This window comes from Plectropomus leopardus, chromosome 6, assembly GCF_026936395.1.
Source record: "Plectropomus leopardus strain MGB_pleo_1.0 chromosome 6, ASM2693639v1, whole genome shotgun sequence".
Lineage (NCBI taxonomy): Eukaryota > Metazoa > Chordata > Actinopteri > Perciformes > Serranidae > Plectropomus > Plectropomus leopardus.
This window is the reverse complement of record NC_142181.1, coordinates 11,722,169-11,749,175: the sequence shown is the minus strand read 5'-3', so window position 1 is coordinate 11,749,175 and position 27,007 is coordinate 11,722,169. Positions and strand designations below refer to the sequence as shown.

At 39.2% G+C, this 27,007-nt stretch overlaps 2 protein-coding genes across 7 annotated transcripts in view; both read left to right on the top strand.

Annotated features, from left to right (window-relative positions):
• Positions 1 to 27,007, top strand: part of dscamb (Down syndrome cell adhesion molecule b) — a 156,430-nt gene that overhangs the window by 35,747 nt on the left and 93,676 nt on the right. For all 6 annotated transcript variants that reach the window (XM_088078769.1, XM_088078768.1, XM_088078765.1 and 3 more), the window contains 2 exons: positions 1,431 to 1,748; positions 2,887 to 3,033. In XM_088078769.1, coding sequence (XP_087934895.1) covers positions 1,431 to 1,748; positions 2,887 to 3,033 — 465 coding nt within the window. The remainder of the gene's footprint in view (positions 1 to 1,430; positions 1,749 to 2,886; positions 3,034 to 27,007) is intronic.
• Positions 15,943 to 27,007, top strand: part of LOC148189335 (uncharacterized) — a 38,936-nt gene continuing 27,871 nt past the window's right edge. Inside the window, exon 1 of the mRNA XM_088078258.1 lies at positions 15,943 to 16,014. Coding sequence (XP_087934384.1) covers positions 15,943 to 16,014 — 72 coding nt within the window. The remainder of the gene's footprint in view (positions 16,015 to 27,007) is intronic.

Below are 27,007 nucleotides of genomic sequence, written 5' to 3'. Positions count from 1 at the left end.
TTACGTGCTGAAGAAGGTTGAGAAGAAGCAAAACATGGAAAGTAAAGTAACTCAAAATTGTGTAGTACTATAGTACTAAAGTATAGTACTTGAGTAAATGCAATTTATGCCTCTCCACCATTGTAGCTATAAATTGACATATTGCTAACAACAAAAGTACCTTGTAGTTTAATGGATGACTTGTTCTGGCCTTCATTTTGCCATATCACATCTTAACCCAATTTAATGAAACTGTCAAAAAATCACCTAATTCTTTGAACACAGGACTTGAGTATTAATAATTGTGCTAACATACTAAGATATTGTGCACAAATAGAATTACTGGACATAGCTTCTTCTTCTTTCTGTCTGTGGATGAACACAGTTCACATTATTTGGATATGTTTGCCAGTGCTACCAGTTTATGTAACACTGCAGAGTTGTTTGCATTACAGGGATGCTGCAAATGTCCAGATCTTCAATATGTCAACACATTCTTGTGCAAAATGCTGCAGTATTGATTGCCAGTGTGCTAATGATTTTAAATGAGTATTCTTAATTTGCAACAACAAACGACTGTTGTGTGAATGTGTGTGTGTGCACACAAGCAGGTCATTGGAGTGTCTCATTGCTGGTTGAGCGCTGCTGGAGCAGAGAAAAGGATGGAAACGTCTGCAATTTGAAACCTTGTTAGGAATTTATGAAGTGCTAAAATGTTTTCTCCCCAGGGAGGGTCCAAGCCAGCTGCCAGTGCCACTGTAAGCCATTTAGTGCAGAGCCTCTGGGCTCGTCACCAGGCTGAGATGGCAAGCGAGATACACACACACAAATACTGTATATACAAGTATTTTTGCCTGAAATACAAAAATATACAGACTGTCTCAAACACAGAACCTCAGATTCTAAACATGTGCTGGCTTCATCAGTCAAATCAAACAGCTGTAGATTATTATGAAGCTAATTGGTCCAACATTGACATTTATTACCCTTCTCTCCTCTGGAGAATGCTCCTGCGTAAACTGCATTTAACGTTAGTCTCTTTACTGTGATGCTGGCTTAAATTAAAGCTTGAACATGATCAAGGCAACTGACCTTATTTCATAATTGATAGTAGTTTATGTTAATTTAATGTTCCCACGGTCCCAGGGATGGGAATAGATTGATGAATCCTAATCTACTGATCATGTTCCATAAATAGAAGCACTTAGTGAATGACTAAGAGGAATACTAATTTATGCTTTCTAATTTTTCACATTTTCATATTCGAATACTAAATAATCTGAATATAAAGAAGATCAAAATGTACATTTTTTGCCAAACGTTTGTGGTTTCTGCTCCAGATTCTTTTCAGATCTACATTCAAGGTTTTGCTTCCAAGCTGTTTACAGGAAAAGTAATCAAATACAAGACATTGTTCTAACAGTGAACATCCTGTGTTTTCTCTCTTGCAGTTTTCAGTGAGGACCTACATTCCAGCTTATATTTTGTCAATGCATCTTTGCAAGAGGTAGTATTTGCCAGCACCACAGGGACCTCTGTGCCCTGTCCTGCTGGTGGCGCGCCTCCTGCCTCGTTGCGCTGGTATCTGGCGACTGGCGAGGAGATCTACGATGTCCCGGGCATCCGCCACGTCCACCCCAATGGAACCCTCCAGATCTTCAACTTCCTGCCATCCAGCTTCAGCAAGCTGATCCACGACAACACGTACTACTGCACTGCCGAGAACCCCTCTGGCAAGATCAGGAGTCAGGATGTCCACATCAAAGCTGGTGAGTCCACAGAGGAGCGCTGTGTGCACCATGAGTACTCATGGTTATGGTGGTGGTGAGGAATAATAGTAAGTCTTGTAGAAGTAGTGGTGAGAGAAAGATAAAGTAGCAAAACTGCTATTAGTGATTCTTTTTGTAAAATACAGTCGTAAAAATACATACATACATAAATCCTGTAAAGAGTGAAAGTTTAAATTATTATTATTATTATTATTATTATTATTATTATTATTATTATTCAAAAAATATAAAACCAACATCACTTTTTGTGACGCCTTTAATTTAAGTTTTTAAACCTTTGGACCCCGAGCAAATAGGTTTGATGTATTTCAAATGTCCCGAACATTGCAAGAAATTGGTACATTTTGAAAATTATTAAAAAAAAATTTTTAAATGAAATAATACAGATTCAATATTATAATTCGGTTATTTCCATTTGTTTACTTTCATATTTTTGTGAGTATTTTCGGATAATTTTCCCATACTTTTTATTAATTTCTTGCTAATTTTTGGGTCATTACTTCTTAAGGTGCCTTATGCCTTCTTTCCATGTTTTTGGAAGAAATCAAGCCAATTTGCTCGGGTTTCAAAGGGAGAAGGCCAACCCCAGAATCACTATCGTCTGGCGTTTAACTTTACTGTATATGTGTTTTATTGGTATTGTGTCTCTTGGACGCCTACTGCTTACGGTCCTAGCACCTGATCGCTAAAGGCTCAACCTCGCCTGAGCACTGTAGGGGTACATGTCCATAAAAATCCCGAACACAGGAAATAAGTAAATAAGAAAACACAAGCAGAGGGCAGAGTCTCTGGAGAAAAATATGCGGTCACACACTTCTAGTGGGTATTAAGTGATGATTGAGAGGGATAACTTCTATATATTGATTTTTAGGAAAATCCTGCATAGTATATCTTATTTTAGTCTCTATTATTAGAGTATTAGAATATTATTAGAGTATTAAAAGCTCATCAATTAATTTTCATTACCAAGAGAGGAACAAACATCATCTTGCCTAAAATACTGTTTTTGCGGGATAATATTGCATAATTATACTCAAAAAGCAGTGTTGTGATACCAGAGTTAACTCAGCTGGTCTCTTATGAATGCAACTTTATGTTTTTTTTTCTTGATCTACAGTTTCACGGGAACCCTACACAGTCAGAGTAGCCGACCAGAAGGCTATGAGAGGCAGTGTAGCCGTCTTCAAGTGCATTATCCCTGCTTCTGTTGAGGCCTACGTCACTGTTGTATCATGGGAGAAAGACACAGTTTCACTCAGCTCAGGTAAGACACGTAATATTTTGTCCACACTGTAAACAGGTGAATCACAATTGAGCTTTTAGCATTTAGATGAAGCCGAGGACACGCCCTGTTAAATGTCAAGCCGAGTGTGTTGTGTATGAAGGTTAAATGCCAGTGTTTATGTAAAAATGACTTTGTAGAAGGTATTTCAGTTTAAAAAAAGCACACATTTGGCATTTTTTCCTCAAAACTGCAAGATGAAATGTTTGACTGAGGTGTGTTGCTTTTTTTTTGGGCTGTTTATCCGAGCCCTCCTCCCTGCTCAGCTCTGCTCCCTGCTCTTAGTTTGGACACAATGTTCTGTTTAACTGTGAGTCATCTTCTTACCTGTTTTCTGTCGTAGTCTGCCATTACTGGGGCTCTGCAGCTCTGCACAGCCCTGTCCTCTCACTAGCCAGAGGATGTTGATAACTGTCATGTTGAATCACTGAGCCTCTCTCTCCTATACACACTTCACCTCAGCCAACTCCATTTTTGAGTCCAGCAAGGGGTAAAGTGGAACAGTTTACATGGCATCATTGACCTAGTTACCCTCCTCGTTTGAATACAGTGGCACAGCATGAAAATGCAAGACACCAGAATGTTTTGCGGGTTGGATTTTTACTCAAGTTAAATGGGATGCTTATCTCTTGATTGCTCCATGTACTGCCCGCTGGCTGATTTTGCTTCATACTGGGGCGTTCAGGGACCTGTAAGTGAGCACTTGATGTCATTTGACTGAGGGCAGAATCTGGGACGGTGTTTTGGTGGCATTTTAAATGTGTCTGCTCAAGCATGAAGATGTGTCTTCTGATCCATGCCAGTGACTTATTTACTTGAGGTTACTAGAGTTACTCGCTGCGAGCTGCCGGTTGAAGACATTGCCTAATGTCACGGAGAGCGGGCGAATATGCAGCATGCAGATATGATTACCTTCTGTAAATGAAATGAATCATGTAGACAAGACTCAGAGATGATGTTTATCACATCTGTGGCTGGTAATTGGTGTCCATTATGAGGAAAATATGCTTTAACATGTCTCCTCTACATCTTCTACATCTTTATCAAAGGTCCGTCGGCCTGAATAAGGAAATACAGCAGAACATTTAAATTGTATGTGTTTGTGTAGCATTCCTTGATACTGAATACAATCATTGCCAATCAGAACTCAGTTATGATCAGAAATCAGTCCAGGTTACAGTGTCTGCATTGACATCTGTCCTTTTTCAACAGTAGGTGTGCGTGCAGTGAAGTTTGATGGATTATATTGTGTGCCCGGTGTTCTTTGAGTTCTTTCGCAAGCGTTCAAAAGAACAACGATATTGGATTGTCCGTGTTTACTCCAATAAGTATTGCAGCAGGCGAGTGCTGTCAAAAGCATGAGCACACTGTCAAAATCACTGCTGCTCCGTGATAAATATTTGATGGTTGATTCTGATGCATGAGCGGATTCACCTCGCACTGTTATGGAGAGGGTATGTTTACTCTAGGAGTGAGGGTTAGAAGTATGTGTGTGCGAGTGTGTTTGGGTGTGAGCGTGAAGCGCGTGCACGAGTGGGAGAGGCCATAAGGATACCAACAGGGCTTGACAACGGCAACTGGATGCAGCTTGACCCAGCCTAGTTTTTTTTTTCTGTTCTTTCCATTTTTTCATGAAAGAAGACGTGGTCTCAGTGGACACAAAATAAAGCTATCCAACAACCACACTGAATTATTAATCTCTGTTTTTTTGTTGGGAACGGTAACATCAAGCGCACTTCCCTACCCTTGCATTGTGCATCAGAATATGAGGAAGAACAGTCGAGGCTTGAGATATTTCTAGACACCACGATAGTGTTCTTGAACAATTTAGGTGGATGATGTTACTTGATTATTAAGCAAATCTATAGTTTACAAAACTGGAAACATCTAAACTTTTGATCATCACTGATTATTTGTTGGCTAGTTTAGTATCGTCAGGTAAAAATGTGCTTTTTAGAGGCTCAAATCACGGCCGCTGAAATCTTTCAATATCCAGTGATTCACATTAGGGTCAAAAATAGATGCATAATTACAGACCAAGGCTTGTCTTAATTAATCAGCTGTGATTGAAAAGTTAATTACAATATGAATTACCTCTCAGAATGAGGACTGCTTAGTAGTCATTTGAAGCGGCCTGTTTTCAATGTGAATGAGCACGACGCAAGCTCACTGGGTCCTAATGTTGCCACTAACATACCATTAACCCGTCATGAATTTTAAAATGGATCTCGCAGCACGAGCTTTCAAATGCCCGGCTCCAATCGCCTCCTCGCTGCTTTTGATAAACAATTGACAGAGCTAATAGAGAGATGAAAGAGGATTTAAAAAAAAAAAGAAAGAAAAGAGTGGGGAGGGGAGGGGTCGAGCTGCGTCCTACTGTGTTGCTGCCAGGATTTCATATGGTGGACCTTTATTTTATATGTGTATCAGTGTTGTCACATGCACCTTTGTGTAGCTGTGTGCACATGCTAATGTTTGTGCAGTGTTTTTTTTTTACATGCTGCTGTGTGTTTCAAGTGGCCGTGCTTTTGAAAAGGGTTGGAGCTGGGATGTTGTGTATTTTTCCAGCTACCTATCTTTTGTCTCTCATGATTCATGATATGAGGAATCATAATGAACCAGGCAGCCTTGGTTGTAGAGAAGCACTTCAACAAAACCAGTGCTTAGATATTGAACAAACTTAAAAAAAACATGTTGTCTCTGAGTCCTTGCACTCTCCTTTAAGATGCACTCGCTTGTCTGTTGTGCAATTTGAGCATGAATTCTGTGTCTACTTGCAGTAAAATTTTGACTGTTTGAATCCTCCTGATGTGCCCTATTACTTCTAATCTATCAGCTCAGAGCTCAGATTATTTACTATGTATATAGCATGTACAATTGTGTGTACATCTTCAATAAGCGAGTTCTTATTGACTTTTCTTACCTTCTAAAGATGTAGAAGCAACATTAGCATGGAGTCAACATAATCTCTGCAGCCAATGATACACACAATGCTGCTCTCAGAGCTTTTTATGCACATGTCAACATTTGCATCCATAGAAATCTTGTTCTGTAAGTGTTGGCATGTTGTAATCCAATTGAAATGAATAATTGGACAAAAACTCAAATTAGATTTTGTGTCATTAATGAAAACTGGATGATATTGTGCAACATCAACATCAACATCTAGACGTATGAGAGAAATTTAATGGTTTTTTTAATGGGTATTATTTTAATGGGTTTAAAATAGTGAGGTGTTGGTCATAATTCAACATGAAACACATTTTCTCAAAACTGAACATCATTTTTCTTAAAAAAAAAAAAAGTCATTCTTGCTAGGAAAATTTCTTTCTTTCAATATTCTAGAACAATTGGTTGATTAATGGATTTGTTGATCAACAGGTAATAGACAACTATTTAGATATTAATTAAAGTAAAGATGACCAGAAATCACTGGTTTCAGCATCTCAAGTGTCTCTTAGTCCTCTTTGATTGTACACTGAATATCTTTGAGATTCAAACAGTGGACAGATTGGACAAAACAAGTCATTTTAAGACAGTCAGGGAACTTGTGACATATTTTTCTGATCGTTGCACATTGCACAGTAATGTCAAACTCACTTGTCTGTGCTGCTTATAACTTACAACAGAGTCATGGTGGAGAGGGAGAAATAGTCCAAAGCGTAGCTTCATTTCAGGAAGTCAGATGACAACAGTGCTGCTTGTGATGTTTGTAAAATTATAAAATCAAGTAAGGGTGGAAACATCAGCGAAATGCTGAAATATCCAGAAAAATTCCAGGAATTCCATGGGAAAACTGATCAGGATTCAATAATTGAATTGACAAGGAATCAGAGCGATAACCTGAATCGATAACATCACTGGTACCAATACAATACTATCAGTTCTAATTCCTACTCTTCATGGAGAGAGCAAATATTTCATTTATTGCGTGCATTTCAAAATTCTATAGACAAACTCATCTGGTGCTAACTGTGCTAAATGCTAACTGTCCCTGAGGGCAACAGTGCACCAGCACCTTCATCCAACGAGAAGCCTGACACAGCTTTAGATAAGGAAGTGCGGGCTGGACAGGCGGCCTGTATATCGCCCCTGGAGATGATGGGAACAGAGGGAAAAGGTGAGGAGAGGTGAGGTAAGACGGGGAGAAAAAAGAGAGAAGAAAAGAAGAAATGGAAAGAGAGAGGTCTCCTCTTGCGAGGAGAGATAGGGTTTCCTTCGTGGAACAAACAAGCAGGCCTTTCATCTTTTCAGGCTGGAGATTAGGGTAGAGATGGAGGGCGTCAAGCTTTATTCTGTATTAAGACGCACTCTTAAATGTAGAGGGAAGACTCTATAAGCCATTCCTACTTCCTGGATGTGCCTCCATCTTGCTACTCCATCCTTTTTATAGTATATGACTATTTATCACGTCTTTCCCATGTTTGATCAAAGGAAGGACAATATTATGATACATACAAAAGGATTTAAACCTTGAAGCAAACTGGTGCTGTTTCTTTCAAAACATGGAAAAAAAAAAAAAAAAAAAAAGCAACCGTGTAAGAAATGTTACACAAATTGCAAGAAATTAGTAGATATAGAAAATAATTTTGAAAAGCAAGGGAAAAACAATTTATATTCATCATCACTAAATATTTACATTCATGCCCCTAAATTATATTATATTTTTAGGCACTTTTTTTCTTTTTTAACTTTTCAAGTTATTTTCTTTTACTAATTTCTTGCTAATTTTTTGGGTCATTTGTTGCTCATTGCCTTTTCCCCATGCTTTAGAAAGGTATCAGGCCATTTTTTTCAGGTTTCAGAGGGTTATATATTTCAAATTTTTCAATTGTTTTAGCCAGAGAATTTATTATGTCATCTTATATGTTGATATGGTGCTAGAAAATTACGTAACGATACCCCAATATTTTGTAATATTTATCAGATGCTGACATTGTTTATGTTGCATTCACATTGGAAACAACATGGAGAGATTAGTAAGAGCCTCCTCCTCTCCATTCCACTTTTTCGTCTCACTTTTCACTTTGTTTTATTTTCTTGTTTCCTTTTATTTACTCTTCTCCTTTCGTCCCCGTCCTCCACTCCTTTCCATCCTCCTCCGCTGGCCTTGACTATCGGCCTTCTCTCCTCTCTTCTCATCTCATTGCATAACCTGCTTGGCAGAGCGCCCCAGTCAATTTCCTCCTGCATGGAAAATGCTGTTTTTTTTATTTGCTTTATGCAAATAAGTCCCTCCAATACTCACGGCATCAGTTAAAAAAATCTCCAGTTACATTTTTCAGTCACAGTCATGTCGGCCGCTTCCCAACTGTGCGTTTAGCATTTAAGCGATGAAAGTGCCTCTGCACTCTCGCATTCTGCTCACTCCTCTCTCATGGGTTCTTGTGAGTGCTTATAGAGGCTAATTAAACAGTTTGCTTGCTAATAGAATCACAGTCTTAACCAGCCACCAGCTCTTTCGCTGGAATATTAAGGATGTCTTCAAAGGGGCTACTATTGGTGTTTGGTTTACAGGATCACTGCTCAACGGGAATTTATCATGCCAGTGATGTGCCACTGCCTCCATTTTTCACTGAGATTGACAGTGAGGGCACTGAGAGGCAGGCGGAGACGGGGCTGTAAATTCAACACGCCCAAAGTCAGGCCAACCTTGAAAGGAGGGCACAGTGGTAGAAATGAGCTCGGGAGGAAAGAAGATGCAAGGAAATGTAGAGGAGGAGAGGGCAGATTAGAGGAGAGGAAGTGAGAGGAGAGTTGGGGAAACAAGAGACTGAGAAGGAGGAGATCTGAAAGGTAGAGACGAGGGGAGTGGGTGAGGCTTTTTCTTTGGTAAACAAGGGACTGCGTCACATTAAGCCACATGATCTTTTCCCTCTGCCTTCTTCCCCTTCCTCATTTTTTCTTCACTCCACCTCTGCCTTTTATTCTCCAGATTTCTGTCTCTCCTTGTACAAAATGGTTGGTTAATTTTGTTGTTCAGAACCTGGAAAATGGGTGATCCCTGCATCTAACCACAATTCAGAGGACAATATATGTGCATGCGTGCAGATATATTGTACATATATATGTCTGAGTTTGTTTGTGGGTGCATTGATATGCTTTTTTTGCACGCTACTCCACCCATCCTGCAGTGAAACCCTATGGAAACAACACAGCCTATCATTTTGCCCCCCCCCCTCCTCCTCCCACACAGATCAGCAGTTAGTGAAATGCTGACCCTTGTCTTTCACTGCACCCCTTTTCCCAGTCCACTCACACACAGCTGCCTGAAAGCTAAGGGAGATGTGGGGTGCTTATTGTTTGCACAGTGAGTGTGTAAAGGTGCTGTAATCGGGAATTTCTTTTCACCAGAATGCACGTCCATCGTCCGTACGTGTGAATGACAGAGTGCAAAGTGCGATGCTGTCAAGTAGGAAGTGTTTTGGGGCGGGGGGGGCACTCTCCTGAAAGAATTAAAAAAAAAAAACAGCAAAGAAAAAAAATCAATAGTTGTGCGCATTAATCACGCTGCTGCCACAGAGAATTATGGGAACATGAGCTGAAGGATGCATTCTGTGCATTTGCAACATATGAGTGCTGTGTGAAGGGGAGTTTGGGGAATTGGAAGAGGATAAGACAAGACGCTTTTAGTAAGAAGTGAGGTTAGAGCAGAGATAGTTGGGGGGTGTTTCCTTCATGCATTGTAAGCACACTGTCTCTCTGTTGCCTTTTTGTAGCAGACAAAACCAACTGTCTTTTGTAAAGCTCGCTTTAGGACAGCATTTGTTCAGTATTATTTTGAATGCTTTGATGTAACAGCTTTTGAAATATAGCCGAGATTACATTCTAATTTTAAAGCTTTCATAATATGTAGTGGTTTCGGGATGTTTTGGCTATGATTTTTTAGTATTTTTACTTAATTATTTTGGTTTCTTCCCTCTGCTATGAGATTTGCCATTTGGAAAGAAAGAAACCTAGCACTCCTTTGACTTTCTCTTTGAGCTGCTGCTGTTTGAAGTCTCCATCTTAGCTGCGGTGAAGGCTTGAGGACGTGATACATATTTGATAAGGATCGATAGAAGGGTTACTGAGACAGAGATGGAGGGAAATCGATCTTGGACTGGGCTTCCCAAAAGCATCTTAAACCTAAGGTCATCTTTGGAGTGTCCTTCTGGCTTTGCGACTCACGTACACACTTGTAATTCCTGTTGAAATACTAAATAAATAGATTTTTTTTTTATTACTTTTACATTCTCTTTCATAATATACCAGCAGAACAATGTAATGAAGTAGAAACAGCAGAAGAAGGGCTGTTCTCAGATTTGTTTAATGCTTTATCCAAGGTTTATGTATTACATTATGCCATCTACTGACATCCTAATCACTATGCACATAAAACAATAAAGCAATCTGTTTAGTGATGGGAGACTGAACAGCAGACAACGTTCTGGCACGGTGGCTGTGGTTCCCAGCTGATACTCCATACGGATAGACAAAATCAACAACTGTTGAAGCGGGCACTCTTCCATCAGTGTTTACTAATAAACAGTAGCAATATGGCATCCATTAGGCGGTTTAGGCAGGGAATGATTAGGGTGGTGATGGCTGGGCGCATTGGGAGACTGAACATGCTCTCATCTTTAATAGGCAATTTGGCTTTCTGTGATGGGGATGCCCCTTTGTTTTCCATTTGGATTGAAGCAGAAGCTTAAATAAGCAGTGTTTTAGTCGCGTGTGCTATCATTATACTGCAGGAATCTGGTTTACAGTAATGTCCTGAATCTTTTTTATAGGGCTGTGTGTGCATGATTCATGCATATGAAATCCACTGAGACAAAGTGGAGAATATCAAGACTACATTCAGTTAAACTTTATTGTGGCAGTTTCAGCACATTATTGGGGTCAAATAAGAACAAAACATTAGACTAAACATTAGTAGAAAATGAAATATAGTAGGGCTGGACAATATATCTGCATTATAGCGATGTCGTGATATGAGATGAGATATCGTCTCAGATTTTGGAAAGTGTAATATAATTGACCTAGGTGTTTTCTTTTCCTGGTTGTAGAGGCTATAATATACTAACTTATTGTAATTTTCTGAACTTACCAGACCGCTTCAGCTGCTTTATTGTTTGCTTTTTCTGTAGATGTATAATAATACCCAGATACCAGATGGCAAAAGGGTGCCGCTTCATTCCAATGGAGTTGCTCTGCTGGTGCATACGCCAAAAAGGTGTTCTAGCTTCCAGGTTTACTTCCATAGTGTTTGACCCACTAAATATGTGCAGTAGTTTTTCTCCCACTGGCCTCACCCGTGAGTTACCACTAAGCTCATAGACTTTACACTGTGATAACACTACAGATTTTTAAAAATTGTTTTTTCTCAGGTTTTTACTAATTTAAACCCTCCGTGTATCAAAAATCCATAACAGAAAGACTCATAATTGACCTTGGTTGAACTTTGCGATCCCCTGTTAACAATTTTACAGGTTTTTATTTTACAGTGATTGCCCGGGGGGAAATGCTTTTTGGCCTTAAAAAAAATGTAAATATTTTGTGAAAGCACCAATAGTCAGCCTTACAGTATTGTTGCAACACCAAAGTATTTGGTTAAAATGTTGGAATATTTGATTTTTTCCATATTTGGTTAAAATGTTGGAATATTTGATTTTTTCCATATCTACCAGCCCTACATACAGTAATAGAATTAGATTAATATGAGAAAACTTAGAAATATGTGTGTACAGTTGAGTAAAGCTCAGTTAGTGGAACGAGTCCATCCTGCCAGAGCAACACTGTGTTGAAAATGGACTGGAGCCGGGCCAGAACTGGCCTGGCGTCAGGCCAAGACACAGATTAGTAATAAGCATGGTGTGAGCTAATTACAGTCGGAACAAGCAATTAATTTCTGTTTATAAACTCTCCTGGATGCGGGCTGCTGGGTGACTGTAGCTGTGTAGGTGCAAACCCCCTCTGTTCATGTGTGTGTCTGCGTGTGTTAGTGACAGGTGGTGTGGTTCACAGAGGAACCTTCCCATATGCTCCCAGCAGAAGCACTGGGGGAAATGGAGACAAACTGGCATGCTCAGTCACGTCCCATAATGCAACAGCGTCTGATCCCATCTTAAAAGTGACTGATTAGAGTAAAAAAAGGGCACTTAATAACTCAAATCAATCTGCTGACCTAATAGGGATTTTTCACTCCATTTTTTTCTCTCCCGTCCTCCATCCAATCAAGGATTAATACACAGTCTTATTCTGCTCCCAGGGTGGTAAATCTGGAAAAATACAGTAAATCACATTGAGCCTCTTTAAACTTTCACACTGAGCCTTGGTGCCTGTGCCCGCCTGCTGGGCATCTGTAACACTGATTAGACATGATCATGGTTTTACAGCACCTGCTGGACACCAATCACGAGAAGAGATCTAATGGAGTTTGTTGTCTAAAATTGGAAATCCACAGGTTTTTACACAATCAAGTTCATCTTACTCCTCACAAAGAGTACAGCCTGTAAAAATAGTAACATAATGACTTTTGTAGATCTGGAGGAAGCTTTCCAAAGGTTGAAATAATAACATTGAAAAATTATTAGAACTTTTACTAGAAAGCCTGGACTGTTCACCCCAGAATTAAAAATACGTATTTTTCTTCTTACCCATAGTGCTATTTATCAATCTAGCTATTGTGGTGGGAGTTGCCTGGTGGTAGAGATATCAGCCATAGATTTCATCATTATTGTTGTTTTTAATTCTAATATTTTTTGTATATAATGCTCTGGGTCTGTACCAGTAGCTGCTCTGTATCAGAAGAGATTTCAGAGGCTGCTTTTGTTGGTGAAATTAGCACTTTTATTACAATACGGCAAAGAGATAAGCTTGACGCAGTGATGCTAACAATTAATTGCTGATGGATTTATTGGTATTGTTTGGTATAAGCAATTTTAATGGGTTTTTTTTAGTTTTTCTTCAATGTTACCAATGATCAATCAAGAAAAGTGCTCACAATTTTCAACCCTATTGTAACTGTATTAATTGCTTTTAAGAGTGCAAGCTGACGTAAATGTGTAATTGGACAAAAATTGACCAGCGTACCCAAAGCCATAGGGCTGTGTTGACAAGAATAAGTTTATTACACTGATATATTAAATTTTAGGCTTATTTACAATCACCTGTAAGAATAATAAAGAAAATATTGAATTACTGCCCAGTCTTACTTCATCATATCAGTTTCAGTTCACCTCTCCTGTGATTTCGATAAATGATTCTTCAGATTGACTCCTTCAGTAGCAAATGACCAGCTGACTTCACTACAAGGTGACCCGCTATCTTTTTCTTGATGTATGAGGCATCAAGCATCATTATTTTTCTTCAAGGCTCGTTTTCTCTCCTCTTGCCTCCGCTTTGGCATGAGCCTTGAGAGCACACAAACGCACACACACTGGGTATTCTTTCAGCCCGTCTTTGACCTCACCTTGCCATTGCACAGCCAACAACTAAGATCCAAACAACACCCAAACTCCCTGCAGGCTGCAGGCAGTCAGTTCCTGTCGTAACCTGACTGTCTCTTAGATGATCAGAGCTCTTCTTGTAAGTGTGTGCAAAGCAGCCAAGGCTTTGTGTCTGATGCATTTCTTATTATATTGTGAACTTCTGTTTTAAAAATATGTCTAGCATCCTGTATATGATGGCTCTTAAAAGTAAAAGGATGTGTCATGCAGAAACATTAACGTTTTAATGATGTAAATATCTTGTTACACTGTAAGTGTGGCCAGTCAAATTGTCATTTGTGGCAGTGACATCACAAGGTGACAACCACGAGCAGAGTGGCCTTTTGACAGGCGCAGCCTGCAATCTTCACATCAGCGTAGGAGTGGAGCCAGCCAATCAGAGGCGAGCGCCCATCGCTGCACACGCTTATCACCTGCATACAGCTGCTGTTGCCCGTCTGAGGGAGCGAATGAAGAGGAAAGGAAAGAAAGAGCAAGAATGAATGGTGTGCCTGAGACAGAGGGTGATTTGTGTTGAGTCGTAGCACATTCATGCTTGCATCTTTCTCTCATGCAATTTCAGAGGTGTGCGTATTATTTTTCTGGTCACCAAAATCCACATTTGTTTATTGGGGATGATAAGAAAAATCATTGTGATTTGTTGTGATTAGTGCTGCATCAGCCAGGCAATAGTTAAAATGTGATTCAGAGTGGACATGTGCTTTGTAGTCCTTGTGAAATGAGAAGGGAGGGAGAGAGAGGGAGAGATAAGCTCAATCTGAATTGATTTTCCTGTTACTTTCTGCTGTACTTGAGTTTCCATAGCAACGTGGTCAGGTTCCCTCGGCCTTCTAGGGCAAGTGTAATTGTTGTCTGTTTCTCCCAGCCAAACTCTCCATTTCTCTTTCTTTTTCTCCTTTCCTTCCTCTGTCTCTTCTCTCTTAACAATGGAAACATTGTGTACATGAGATTCTTCTTGGACTTTTCTGCAGGTGACTGAGATAATACTGAGCACTTTCACCACAAAGCCATATCAAAAGACAGGCAGATCACAGACCTTTATTTTTTATTTTTTACCAGAAGCAGGCTTTTCTTTGCTTAATCTTCCTATTATTTGTACATCTGATCAATTATTTGGTGTATACTATGTCCAAAAATAGTGAAAATGCCCAACATAATGTCCTGAAGCCCAAAGATATTAAACATGCTATAATTTTAGATCAGATAAAGTAGCAAATTCCACATTTGACAATGTGGAACTAAAGAATGTTTTTGCTCAACTTGTGCTTTAAGAAAGGATTAATGATTGTCAAAATAGCAGATTTCTTTGTCTAAATATGTTAAATTAAAAGGCAAACATGTTTGATTTCACAATTCTCTTCTTTATAATCCTTGTGACTTATTACTGTGCATCAGTACTAGTGCATCACAGATTTGGCCAAATGCTTAAAATAAAATCTTTGCAGTTACAAAATAAAAATGCTGCTGTTTCCCGGGCTGATTATCACAGCACAAGATCTGCTGAATCACATGAAACAGCCTGGCTCTCACATAGTGCCATGCACATCAACAGCAAGCCTAAATGAGCAATTGAACAGTATAATGAGGAAGAGTTCAACAATTTTCGGTTCAAGATGTATAAAACAATCATTTCAGTAGTCACAGAGCATATCAGATCAAGGATAATAATACAGCAAAACTCCATTTCAGTTATAAAAAAAGTGTATTGCCAAAGTTTAAGATAATCAATGAAAATGCAGTGTCACAGCTTCTGCAGGGATTTGATGGTAAGCACAAAATGTGTGTGGAGGACGAGATTTTCAAATGAGGCCTTGTGGCTTAGACACAGACAGGAAAGAGAGAGGAGAAGGAGGTCAAAATAATCCTAAATTGAGTTTGCCGCACATACAAAGATGTCAGGTGGCCCTTTTTTTCATCTGAATTAGATATTACTTGCTCTCTCTTTGACGCCAGTGATACACTGCTGTGCGCATAACAAGGCATTCACAGCTGTTTGGAGCATAATGGCTCAAAGAGGCCTTGCCTGCTCAGCAAGAAGAGATGGACTGCATCTTGGGTCTGCGATTAGGACTGCTGATCTAGAAACATTTACATTATGGCTTTCAGGTCATTACAGAAGAAAAATGGTCAAAAGGATCCAGGTGAGGGAGCCTAGATCAGCACTATGACCCTGAGTAATGTGCAGTTTATTAGAAACAAAGGACTGAGGAGCATCTGAGGAAGACCGAAAAAGTTGATACTCAAAGTTTGATGTTTACAACTCAAAATATACTTGTTGATATCAAAAAGACACTGGCATATTTGGAATATTTTGCAAAGTTAAAATAAAGTGTTTATGTATGACTGCACAAAACCTGTATGAATATTTTCACCTGGAAATTGTTCCACTCTTGCACTCATGGGCAGCTATAGCTCAGTCCACAGGGACTTTGAAGTAGAGGGTTACCGGTTCAAGTCCCTGTGCAGACTGGTAGCTGCAGAAGCGCCATTTCGCCCCAGTAGTTGAATGTTATTAAGTACATTTACTCAAGTTAGGTACTTGTACTTTACTTGAGTATTTTCTTTTCACCATGCACATTTACTACATTTTACTACAATATTGTACTTTTTACTTTGCCACATTTATCTGATAACTTTAGTGGTTGTTTTACAGGTTAAGATTTTTTAATTTAAAAATCTATAGAATATTTTTTAAAGTATGATGTTTTGTTATAAACTTATCTACCCAATCTACAGTTTATACAAGTAAAGCTGAAATAATTAATTGATTAATCAATTAGCCGATTGACAGAAAATGATTTGGCAACTATGTTGATAAACATTTAGGTTGTTTCTCTTTTTCTCCTTTGTTTTTCTGCATTGGGCACTTTTACTTTTAATACATTAATTAAATTTTTGTGATTATACTTGCTTACTCTCCTTGAGTAACATTTAAATTATTTAGTATTAGTATTATTACTTTTACTTAAGTAAAGGAATTTAATACTTCTTTCACCACTGCCTATCCACAGCTGCTTGGGGCATCTGACCATGGGCAGTCCCCTCACTCTGATATCATTTAATGCAAGTGTAAAGGTCCTGTTTGTGCCTGTGTGTGTATTTTTGAGTCTGTGTATATAACATGTAAATAACAACAAAGTACAAAAAAACAGAATTTCCCCTTAGAGATTAATAAGGTATGTCTTCGTCTTCGTCTTCTTCTTCTCCAGATCTGTCTGTCGGTTAGCTGCCTAAAATGTAAAATGTAAATGTATTCTGTGCTGTATTTCAAGTAAGCTCCTGTATCCGTGATAGCCTTGGACCTGTCCCAATCCGCTCTGTGTTTTCTTGCTCCAGATCAATGCTAATTAATACACATCTCCCTCAGGGACAGTGGGGAGGCCACGCAGAGAATCAGAAATCACCATCATAGGCAAGGCTTGATCTGGAAGTCATACGGGAAAGAGACCTTCAGAAATATTTGCATACGGGAAGTAATCGGAGCTTCAACTCACATGTATCAGTTGTAAGCTAAGGCTGAATACTTGGTGGATGATCAGAGCTTGTCCAGTGGCATCCTTGCATCCTGATTGGTTGTTTAGGTGGTGACAGTGCCTTGTCTAAATGCAAATCCAGTTCCGATTAAATTTGGCTCTTGTTTTAACTGCCATATTCCAGTAAAACATGCAACACATAAATGCAGAGGTGAGGACTCTGCAATCACCTGGTGATACACCCACACGTGCCCACACGTAGACCACAGCAAACGCTGCGCTTGTTTTGTTTACTCTCCTGTTTCTCCCCTTTCCTCTCCATCTCCCTCTGAAATGCTCTGTTAAAACAAGTAAAAAAAATGAAAATGGGAGACATGTTTTTGTGCATGCCTGGCGGACAGATAGGCGCTGCATAACTAGCAGTTTCCTCTGAAGTAGGGAGAAATCTATTTGCTTGTAGAAGCTGCTTGCATAATCCTTTAGTTACACTTGCCAGCTGTGAGCAAAGATACGGCGCTGTGGGATTTGGCATGAATATCATTGGGAGGACAAAGAAATGAAACTGATAAGTGTTTGTGCACTGGGTCCTTTGCATAATCCAGGATAACCCATAATCTGAGTTCTTTAAAATCATGCCCAAATAGATGTGGTGAGAAACCATTAATGAGAACATACTGTTTGCAGAATTTGGGTTTGTCCAAAAATAACTTGAGCATTTGAGCTGAAATCAGAGATCACGCTTGATTTGCTTTTTCGACGCGTTTTACCAACAAATTTTGAATCAGACGGTGAATTGAATGTCATAGAAAAGCCTTACTGAGAAATATACCATAGGTATTCTAATGGCCATGCATTGTGTGTCATATTTCCATAAGTACTGTACAGTATAGTCTGGCCTTGTTTTTTTAACACCCATATGAAAGGATTTTATTCTTACCGAAGCACACATCACCTCTCTCCCCCCCTCTCTCTCTGCTGCATATCATTCTTTCCCTCCCTCTCAGTCAACACTATGCACAGCAATGAAGAAAAATCACATCACTCAACAGCTTTCAATACATCTGTCCTTTCTCTCCCCACCTCTCAGTGTGTTTGTTTGCTGAGCCTGCTCTGTCCCACTGCCTGTGTTTTATACCTCTCTCGATGTGTTATTGGATGGTAATAGACAGCTGCTGAAAGCTAGCATGAAATACCAGCATGCTACGGTGTGTGTGGACCCCATATTGTATATGACACAGAGCTCTCGTGTCCATAAGTGCAAAGAATGTAATAAAACAGTGACAAGTGTCACTAAAACAAGTTATTATTATTATTATTATTATTATTATTATTATTATTATTATTATTATCATTATTATTATTATTATTATTATTATTATTATTATTATTGTTATTATTGTTCATTGGCATTGTTTGTGAAAATACATTTGATATACGTAGCAGTATAACAGTATCAGTATATAACAGCTCATTATAACAATGAATATGCACCATAGCAGTTATGGGAGGTAAAGAATATTTAGTCCGAAAATGTAAAATTATAATTGTAAGGCTTTAATGCAAATTGAAAGAGTCCCGAAGAACACAGAGGCTTAGATTTTTAAAAAAGAATTTGTAAAAGTTGTGATTTATTTTTCTTTTTTACTGTTCCCAAAATTGACAAAGCTGCCATTGCAGTAATTTTTCTCTCAGTATCCTTTAGCTGACTTTGTGTGTTGCTCCACACCTGTTAATTTTTTAAACTGCAAAAATAATGGACGTAGCTACTGTGACATCACCCATTGGTTTTCAGAGTACCATTTTAAGGCCTCCAGTTCAAAATTTTGGCACTTGCCATCTTGGATTTTTTTGGAGCCAGAAGTGACCATAATTGGGCAAGAAACTGGCGCTATCCAAAGGCAGCCTGTTACACAACGTGGCCACATCCTTAAAAATAATGAGCCTTAATAAAATGTAAATGGGTGAGTTATGTAAAAATCACCCCCTAGAGCGAATAAAACTGTTTTGGTTTTTTTTTGTTTTTGTTTTTGTTTTTTTGTACCAGACTGTAAACATATTTATTTCTATTGAAAATTTTGGCATTTAGCATGGGGGTCTATGGAGATTGACTCGCTTTTGGAGCAAGCCCCAAGTGGCCGTTCAAAGAAGTCGATTTTAAGCCTTTTCATGTTGGCTTCATGTGTCAGCCCCGCAGGTTGTTGCTAGGTTAATTCCTGCAGAAAATTCAAATCTCAAAAACCTTTAAAACAAGCCATGAATATATAGTCATATTATATCATATATTATATAGTCAAAAAGGCTAATCAATTTTATAAAACGGCTGGCACTGTAGATTCAGCAAGTGTTAGTCGAACAGAAGGAAATTGTTCTTTTGCTGGGGACTATTTTGAGCTGTGGAATAATACACATTTATTACACAGGTGAGAATTTACAGCAGCGCGACACTATGGGCCAGATCCACAAAGAATGGATTGCACCCACTAATAGCATCATTGTTTGCGCAGAATTAGCAGAAGCAATCTGCTTGTTTTAGCACTCTATCCACCAAAAGAATTTGCACAAAAGAATTTGCACAAAAGAATTTGCACTAATTATACTGGTGCTAACACGCCCACAAAGTTTGGCAGCTGAGCACAGTTTTCCCTCCTTTTGGATTTAATTTAGTAAGCTTTACAGTGTTTCAGGCTTTTCTCCATATTGAGAATACAGATTGGTTCATAATGAAAACTGCAGAAAGCACAGAATTACTGCAAAAGTTTTGCAACAGTTTTGCAGCTGGCTTCAGCGTCTCACACATACACGTGTCTTCAAAATAAGATATAGGTTGTGCGTTTTTATGTACAGTGCTGCGGTTTCTTCATTAAGAGGATCGGCCAGGATTTGATGGTAATTAATGTTCTGTATTCTGCTTCACATCCACACAGTTTTGGCTGTTACACACATATCCCAGGTTTATACGATGAAATTGTTTGTAAAAAGGCAGCCCTTCTGGATGATTCCTGAGCTCATCAGAATTGTTTCATTTCAAAATCTGATATATGCTCACAACCCACCTGATTTCCCCCTCTGACTATAGATTTTACCCACAATATCACTCAATATCAATTCAATATCATTCAAAGCTTACAAGCTTTGAAGAGAAAGAAATTGCACCTATTTAATACACGGGTCTCAGTGGCGTTAAATAGTTGTAACTGCCTGTGGCAATTAGCACTGGTCTTTGTGAATTAGATGGTATTTGCAAAGGAAGGAGGGAAAATTTGCGCCAAATTTTTGAATATTCCCTACTTTACATACATGCAAATTTGACAGGTGCACTGAAGATGCTGTCTGCTTGGCAGTGCAGTTTGCATGTGTTTCACCTTTTGTGCATGCTTTTTGGATTGCACGCTATTTTTTTCTCTCATTTGCACAGGTTTAGGGGCTACAAAAACAGCCCAGTCCTTTTTGTTGATAGGGCTCTATACGAGGGATCAACACAAAATACACTACTGTGATCATGTTCAGTGTAAAAAAGGAACGTGATTAAAATAGTTTTTAAGCAGTGAATGAATCACGCTTTGGCTACACAGACAATACTTAGTGGGATCAACTCATTGTCAGTTTTTTGGGTTTTCATGGGATTTTTTGACAATTAAAAATCTCCAGTATTTCCAGCCTCTCTGGCAAACACTGTTACTTGAAAATGTGCTCAGCTGGTAACTATAAGTGAGGTTGTCCCTTCAGCATGTACTGTTACGATTAGGTCAAAGTGGAAGAGTGCGTGGAAATCAAAGCCGAAGTCTTGATGTTTTTGTGAGAGGATCCACTCAGGCAGATAGCCTTACTTTTCTTGATTTTTGAAATGTAGCTGCCATGATTGTCTTTGGCCTGTGTTTACAGCATGTCTCTCATGCTTCCAAATAACATTAACATTTCATTATCCAGGGGAAACAATAGAAATGTACAAAAAAAGGGGAAGTCTCCACATCCATGAGGGCTAAAATATTTATGCCGTTGTGAGGTAAATGGCTCCAAATCTGCGCAAGAGGGTGAAAATGGGAGCTATGAGGAGAGCGAGCAAGGCGAAGAGGGGAAGACATCACTTGTAAAGCTGGGCTCTGAGGGGCTTGGGCGCATAATCAATGAAGTGAAGTGTGTGTTGTATCTGTGGCGTCGAGTCGGCTTCACAGAAGCCAATCCTATTTTTACAGGGAAGACAGGTCTGTTGCTATGCTTTTTGAGAAGGTCTCCTGCAGCTTGAAAAAGACGGAGAGCATCCACTCAGGGGTCGCATCACACCTCAGGAGTGGACAGAAGAAAGAAAGAGTGGTCGAAATGAGGGAAGCTGCTTCTGCTAGGTGACACATTCAATTGATTATTGATGATTTGATCCATTACACACTCCACAGAATGTGTTGACACCAGCAGAAATAGACTGCATATTTATTCATTTCTTTTTAGGCAGAGGTGTGAATGCAGAGAGACACATGCTGTCTGAAAGAAGAGGTGCACATGAGGAGTGTGTTTTAACTATTTATTAACTATTTAAAAATTTACAATTTCATTATTTACTTACAAAATTTCAAACTAAAGGAAGTAACATGTTCAGTTGGCATGTTAAAACCATAAAAATGGCATTATTGAGTGTTAGTGAAATCATTTAATCAAATGCCAGACCATCACCATCAATTCCTGTAAGCTTTGTCCCAAAGACACGATAACATTTAGTGGTAAACATGCAGATAAACTCATGCTTACAGAAACAAAGTTACTGTACAGACAAGATAATCGTTCCCAAACAAGTCAATCAGATTGTCTCCGGGCAGTGTTTTTTTATGTCGTCTTGTCCAGATGTCGCCTATTAGACATCAGATTAGGAAGAGCAGTGTTGGATTAGCCAATCCAGAGCCAGAACCATGTTAGATTAGATTATAGTATATGGACATCTGGGTCGCTGCAATGGCTCTGCTCAAGCAAAATAACATTAAGTCAGTGTTGCACAGCCAGACATTACACAGACTGTAATCAGCAGCCAGGCAGGAGGATGACAGCATTAGGACAGAGATGGATGAGAAATCCTACGGTTTTACAACTTCCCAATTACAGTATGGCGACAGACTGCACAACAAAAGCAGTGGTCCTCCTAACTGTCCGTATTGAGTCAGAATTACAAGGCAAAATAGGAGGGGTGTGTGTGTGTCATTTGATTGTACAAAGACCAGAAACTCTGAGCTTGTGTGTGTAAAGAAGGTGATCAAGCCTCCAATGCAGACAGCCCTGCCTGCTAATAATAATGGTTATTTTCTCCCCTCTCTCTCTCTCTCTCTCTCTCTCTCTCTCTCTCTCTCTCTCTCTCTCCCTCTGCTCAGCGTTTGTGCCCGGGCCTCCTGGCAGATAGATGTGCAGAGATTACACCTTCTAATTGTTGCTAGCGTCTGTGGGCCGGTGTAGTTCAGGGTAGTTTAGTGCTGTGTAGACTGTTTTTTATGCAGTGTGGATTTGTAATAATGATGATAATGACTGTAGAATGGTGTGTTTGTGATATGGCTGTGATATATACCATAGCATTTGGTTGGGAGAGGGTAAACAGAAAGAACGCATTGTTCCCATTAGTCATTACTTCCCACCAAATTTAACTTCATCCATCTCTGTCCTAATGCTGTCAACTGATTGTTGATGCTCTAAATTTACTCAAATAGTGAGAAGCAACAAAGTTCATACTGTCCACCACCACAAAAGAAATTTAGTTTAACTGAATGTGGTTACAGCATCATCCAGCATATCTCTTTTCAGTGGTTTAATTCAGTTTACAATAAGCTGACTATACAATATAGTTAAACAGTACTTGAGTTTCCTTATGCTATACCTTATGCTAAAAAAATATTTAAACATGTTATATGCAACTTTAGAAAAAGATCAGGGTTTCCCTACACATTAATTTATTTGAGTTAATACATCTGCTGCCACATATTGATTTCATATAATTTTTGGGCTGGAACGTTCATAAGGAGCGCTGTTGGAATGTATATGCTGTGCAGTTATTCATTACACCAAACTGTTGGAGTGCAGAGCGTACTGTTGGCAAAGACAGAGCAACTGAATGTCAGGCGCAGTGAAAGTGAGACATAGAGTCTAAAGGTTTGCCCTCACTTGTCCCTGTAGCAGCTGCTCCTCTCATCCATGAACCTGTTCAGCTCTGTTGAGTTATCCACACCATGACTCAAACTCCTTAAACTCTCACTGAGGGAAAATATAACTCACGATGAGTTCCACCTGTGCCGTGTTAACAAGCCCACAAAAAAGTCTGAATTTAGAGAGGGGCCACAGAATTGTAAGACAGAGGACACACACACAAAGTTTGTGGACTCCCCACTTCCGTAGTTTCATTGTTAAGGGGATTTTTACCACGAGCCGAATTATCCACAGAGAACAGACCCCGTGATTTAAACTGTTAAAAACACTGAATAAAGCAGTTTCACATTAAAAAATAAGTGTTTCCATCAACATTGATTGGCTTTTTGAAGAAAACTAATTAAAGTAGCTGATGCAAAAACACAAATCTATCTAAAGCCAGTGTTTGGTATGTTCTGTAAAAACATGGCGGTGCAGCATGGCGATCTGCTCTGTTTTTGGATGTAACGGCTTATTCTAAACTCATTCTAAACACTGCAATTTTTATTTTCAGGTAATTTATACACTAAAGAAAACATACTTACCATATTGTATTGCCTGTCTGCCAATACATACCCCTAAATCCTACACACTGGACCTTTAAAACATTTACAAAATTATTATTTAAATCAAGATTGATTTAACTAGATAATGAATATGACTGAAGACACATATAAACACACTAAACACACACACACACACACACATATATATACAGACACAAACATGATAGCTATGATTTTGTCGAGGTAGTATACTGCATATGAATGAATCAAACTAAACAAATTTGCGACACAACCCATATGATGAATGATGAAGTTGTTAATGTGTGACATTATTGGAGGTGACAGTGTGATCTGGTCTCTTGGATGATGATGCAGTGGGCCTGGCGATGGAAAGGCATCTCTATCTGAGCCGTTTGCATCACTGGCTTTTCTGTCTCTTCCACAATCGGGAGAGAAGCGAAAGAAAATGATCTGAAAATGAAATATGACATGTCATTTTTTTGTATTTGCTGCACATTTTGCAAAGGGTCTCGCAATGCCCGTCTGCAGGAAAATGACGCCTGCATGCACGAACACACACACATGCACACAGTGTGTCTGTTGTCATTTGTGCATACGGTATGTGTGTGACACTCTGCCTCTCCCTCTGAAAGTGTATCTATGTGAGTGTGTGATTCTAGTTGCATTTGTCACTCTTTTTTCCTGGGGTGTGTGTGTGTCATGTCTGATTAAAGTTAACCCCTGTGAGGCGGCTGGTGCACCCCTCCTCTGTATCCCCCATCCCCCCTGTCTCTATCTCTCCTTCCCCTCTACCCCCCACTCCTCCACCCTTCTATCACTCCATCCCTGTTCTCCTTCCTCCTGGCACTCTGACAGCACAGGAGAATATGCTCCCTCAAGGTCCCACCCTCCCTTTCTGGCTCCCGCGGGTGGCGTTTCCTTGGAAACAGTGTCAGAGTTGACTGGGTGGGTGCAGATAGATGGCTGCCCTTTATCGGACTACACCACTAGTCCATTAAAACCAACCACACTGGACCTGTGAGCACCCCTCTGTTCTCACCCCGAATGGACCGTTCCACCTGACACGCGTGAATATTAGCTCGACCCAGGCTGAGGGTGTGTATGTGTGTGCTCTTTTATTCTGTGTGTATATTGAATGTCTGTGTTTATTACTGTCTATGAGCAGTGTGTGCATGTCTGCGTGTGTGTGTGTGACTGATTAGCACTATCTCTCATTGCATTGGGCATATTTGAGGAGAAATTCTGTGCAAGTGTCTTCCTTCCTCTGTGTCCTTGGGAATGAAACAAAATGGAGACTAGTCTTTTCTCTGCTTTGTCTCCCTCCTCTTAAAATTATGTAGCAAAGAAACGCAGATCCCTCCACAGCAAGCTCTTGTGAAAGCAATTTGACCTATGATTTTAAACAATTGTATTGCAGTTCCAGATATATGACTACAGTAATTGTCTGTTCAATTATTTAAATGCAAACAGCTGCAATTGGTGTTGAGGCCACATATCATCAGGAAGCGACATGAACAAACCAAACCTGATGCACAATTTCTTAATTTGAACAGGAGCTATTACAAACACCTCGTTGTTGGATGTGGCTATAATTACTGGCAATATTAAAGCAACTTATACAGTAGATATTGAAAAATACATATTGTATGAGCTTTATGTGAGTTTGAACACAGAGCTGTTACATGATTTAATGGTCAAAATTCTAAATACAGTCAGATGAAGTGCATAAATGAACAGATAGTTGTAGAGTGAGATGATTAAAATTTAAATTATACTTTTTCAAACCCTTTCGAATTTTTCATGCATAACTCTGCGCTATAGATCAGATTACAGTCAATGCATCATTATTGGAAAACACAGTGTTTTACTAGTTTTTATGTCAACTTCACAAGCTTTTCCAGCTGTAAAACTAAATTCAGACTCATGTCTGTCAAAACTGGTATGATGGCCTGTCAGTGAACACTACAACAATATAAAATCAAACAAAACTCAAACTTTCCAAAAATCTCAAAAGTTAATGACTGACCTGCCCTGGACCTGGGACAAGGTCAATGGTGTCATATCTTTTTTTAACCTGTTATTTAATTTGATAATAGTCACATTTAGCATATTGCAAGGTTTCTATGCTCATGGAATACCTGGAAAAGTCATGGTATTTCACAATCACATTTTCTGGCCCTGGAAAAATCATGGAATTAGTCAAAATCATTGAAAGTTCTGAAGTTTATATTGATGTTTTTGAAAAATGCTGCTCAAGTAGTAGTTGCAAAGTCATGGAAAAGGTTGAAAATTTTGGCTATGAAAATGTGTGGGAACCCTGATGTTACATTTCATCATTATTTTAAAAATTTAAAACCCGACTGACGCTTCTTACTCGGGCGACTTCTCTAAACTGGACATTTAGGACATTTAGTTCAGGTATCATAATAATAACACAACTGACATCATTAAAATTATTCAAAATAAACTGTGCTTACACATTTCTAAATATATAAAAAACACATCCTATTTGGTGCAAATGAATAACAGAGAAATACTACCAGTCATTAACCATGAAGTTATAGTTTTTCCCTCCAAAGTTATTGCATTTTAAAAACAAATTTCTTTTCTTCAAATTGATAATTTAATGCTTCCTCTTTAGATTCTCTATCAAACGCTCAAAATTGTATCAAAATATCCAAATAATGCTTCACCAGATGTAGTTCTTAGCTGGTGAATACGTTATGGAGAGAGATCTAAGCAGCCTTCTTGTGTATATTCATCGTCTAAGCAGTAATGTTGACCTCAGCTTGCAAAGTAGTGCACAGCAGGACTGCAATTGCTGAGACAACCTCTCACTTAAACATCAATGCAGTGGGCCATGGTCTGTCAGCAGCACACACACACACACACACACACACACACACACACATGCACACATGCACGCACACACACAGTATTATGTATTTAAAGTAATTACCTCAGGCCTGATCCAGACTGAGTTTAGTAGCATGTGATAATCCATGTAGGCAGCATATGGGAGGGGGGGAATTAGAAGTCCAAAAGAAAATAAAGAAATTAAAGTGTCCTGGTGGCTGTCTGCAGGTCTGCAGGAGGGAACATTATGCCTCTTCATGACAGGATGGGCTGAATGCATGTGAAGGATTAGGATGATTTGTAACTGTGATGTGAGTCATTCTGCGTCTGAATGATCATGCGTGTGATCAGCAGTGAGGATGAAGGGAGAGGTAAAGGAGGGTGTTGCATGTCACGTAAATGAGTATCAGACAGATGGTGTAATTATTGACATCACTGGAAACAGAGCGTGTGG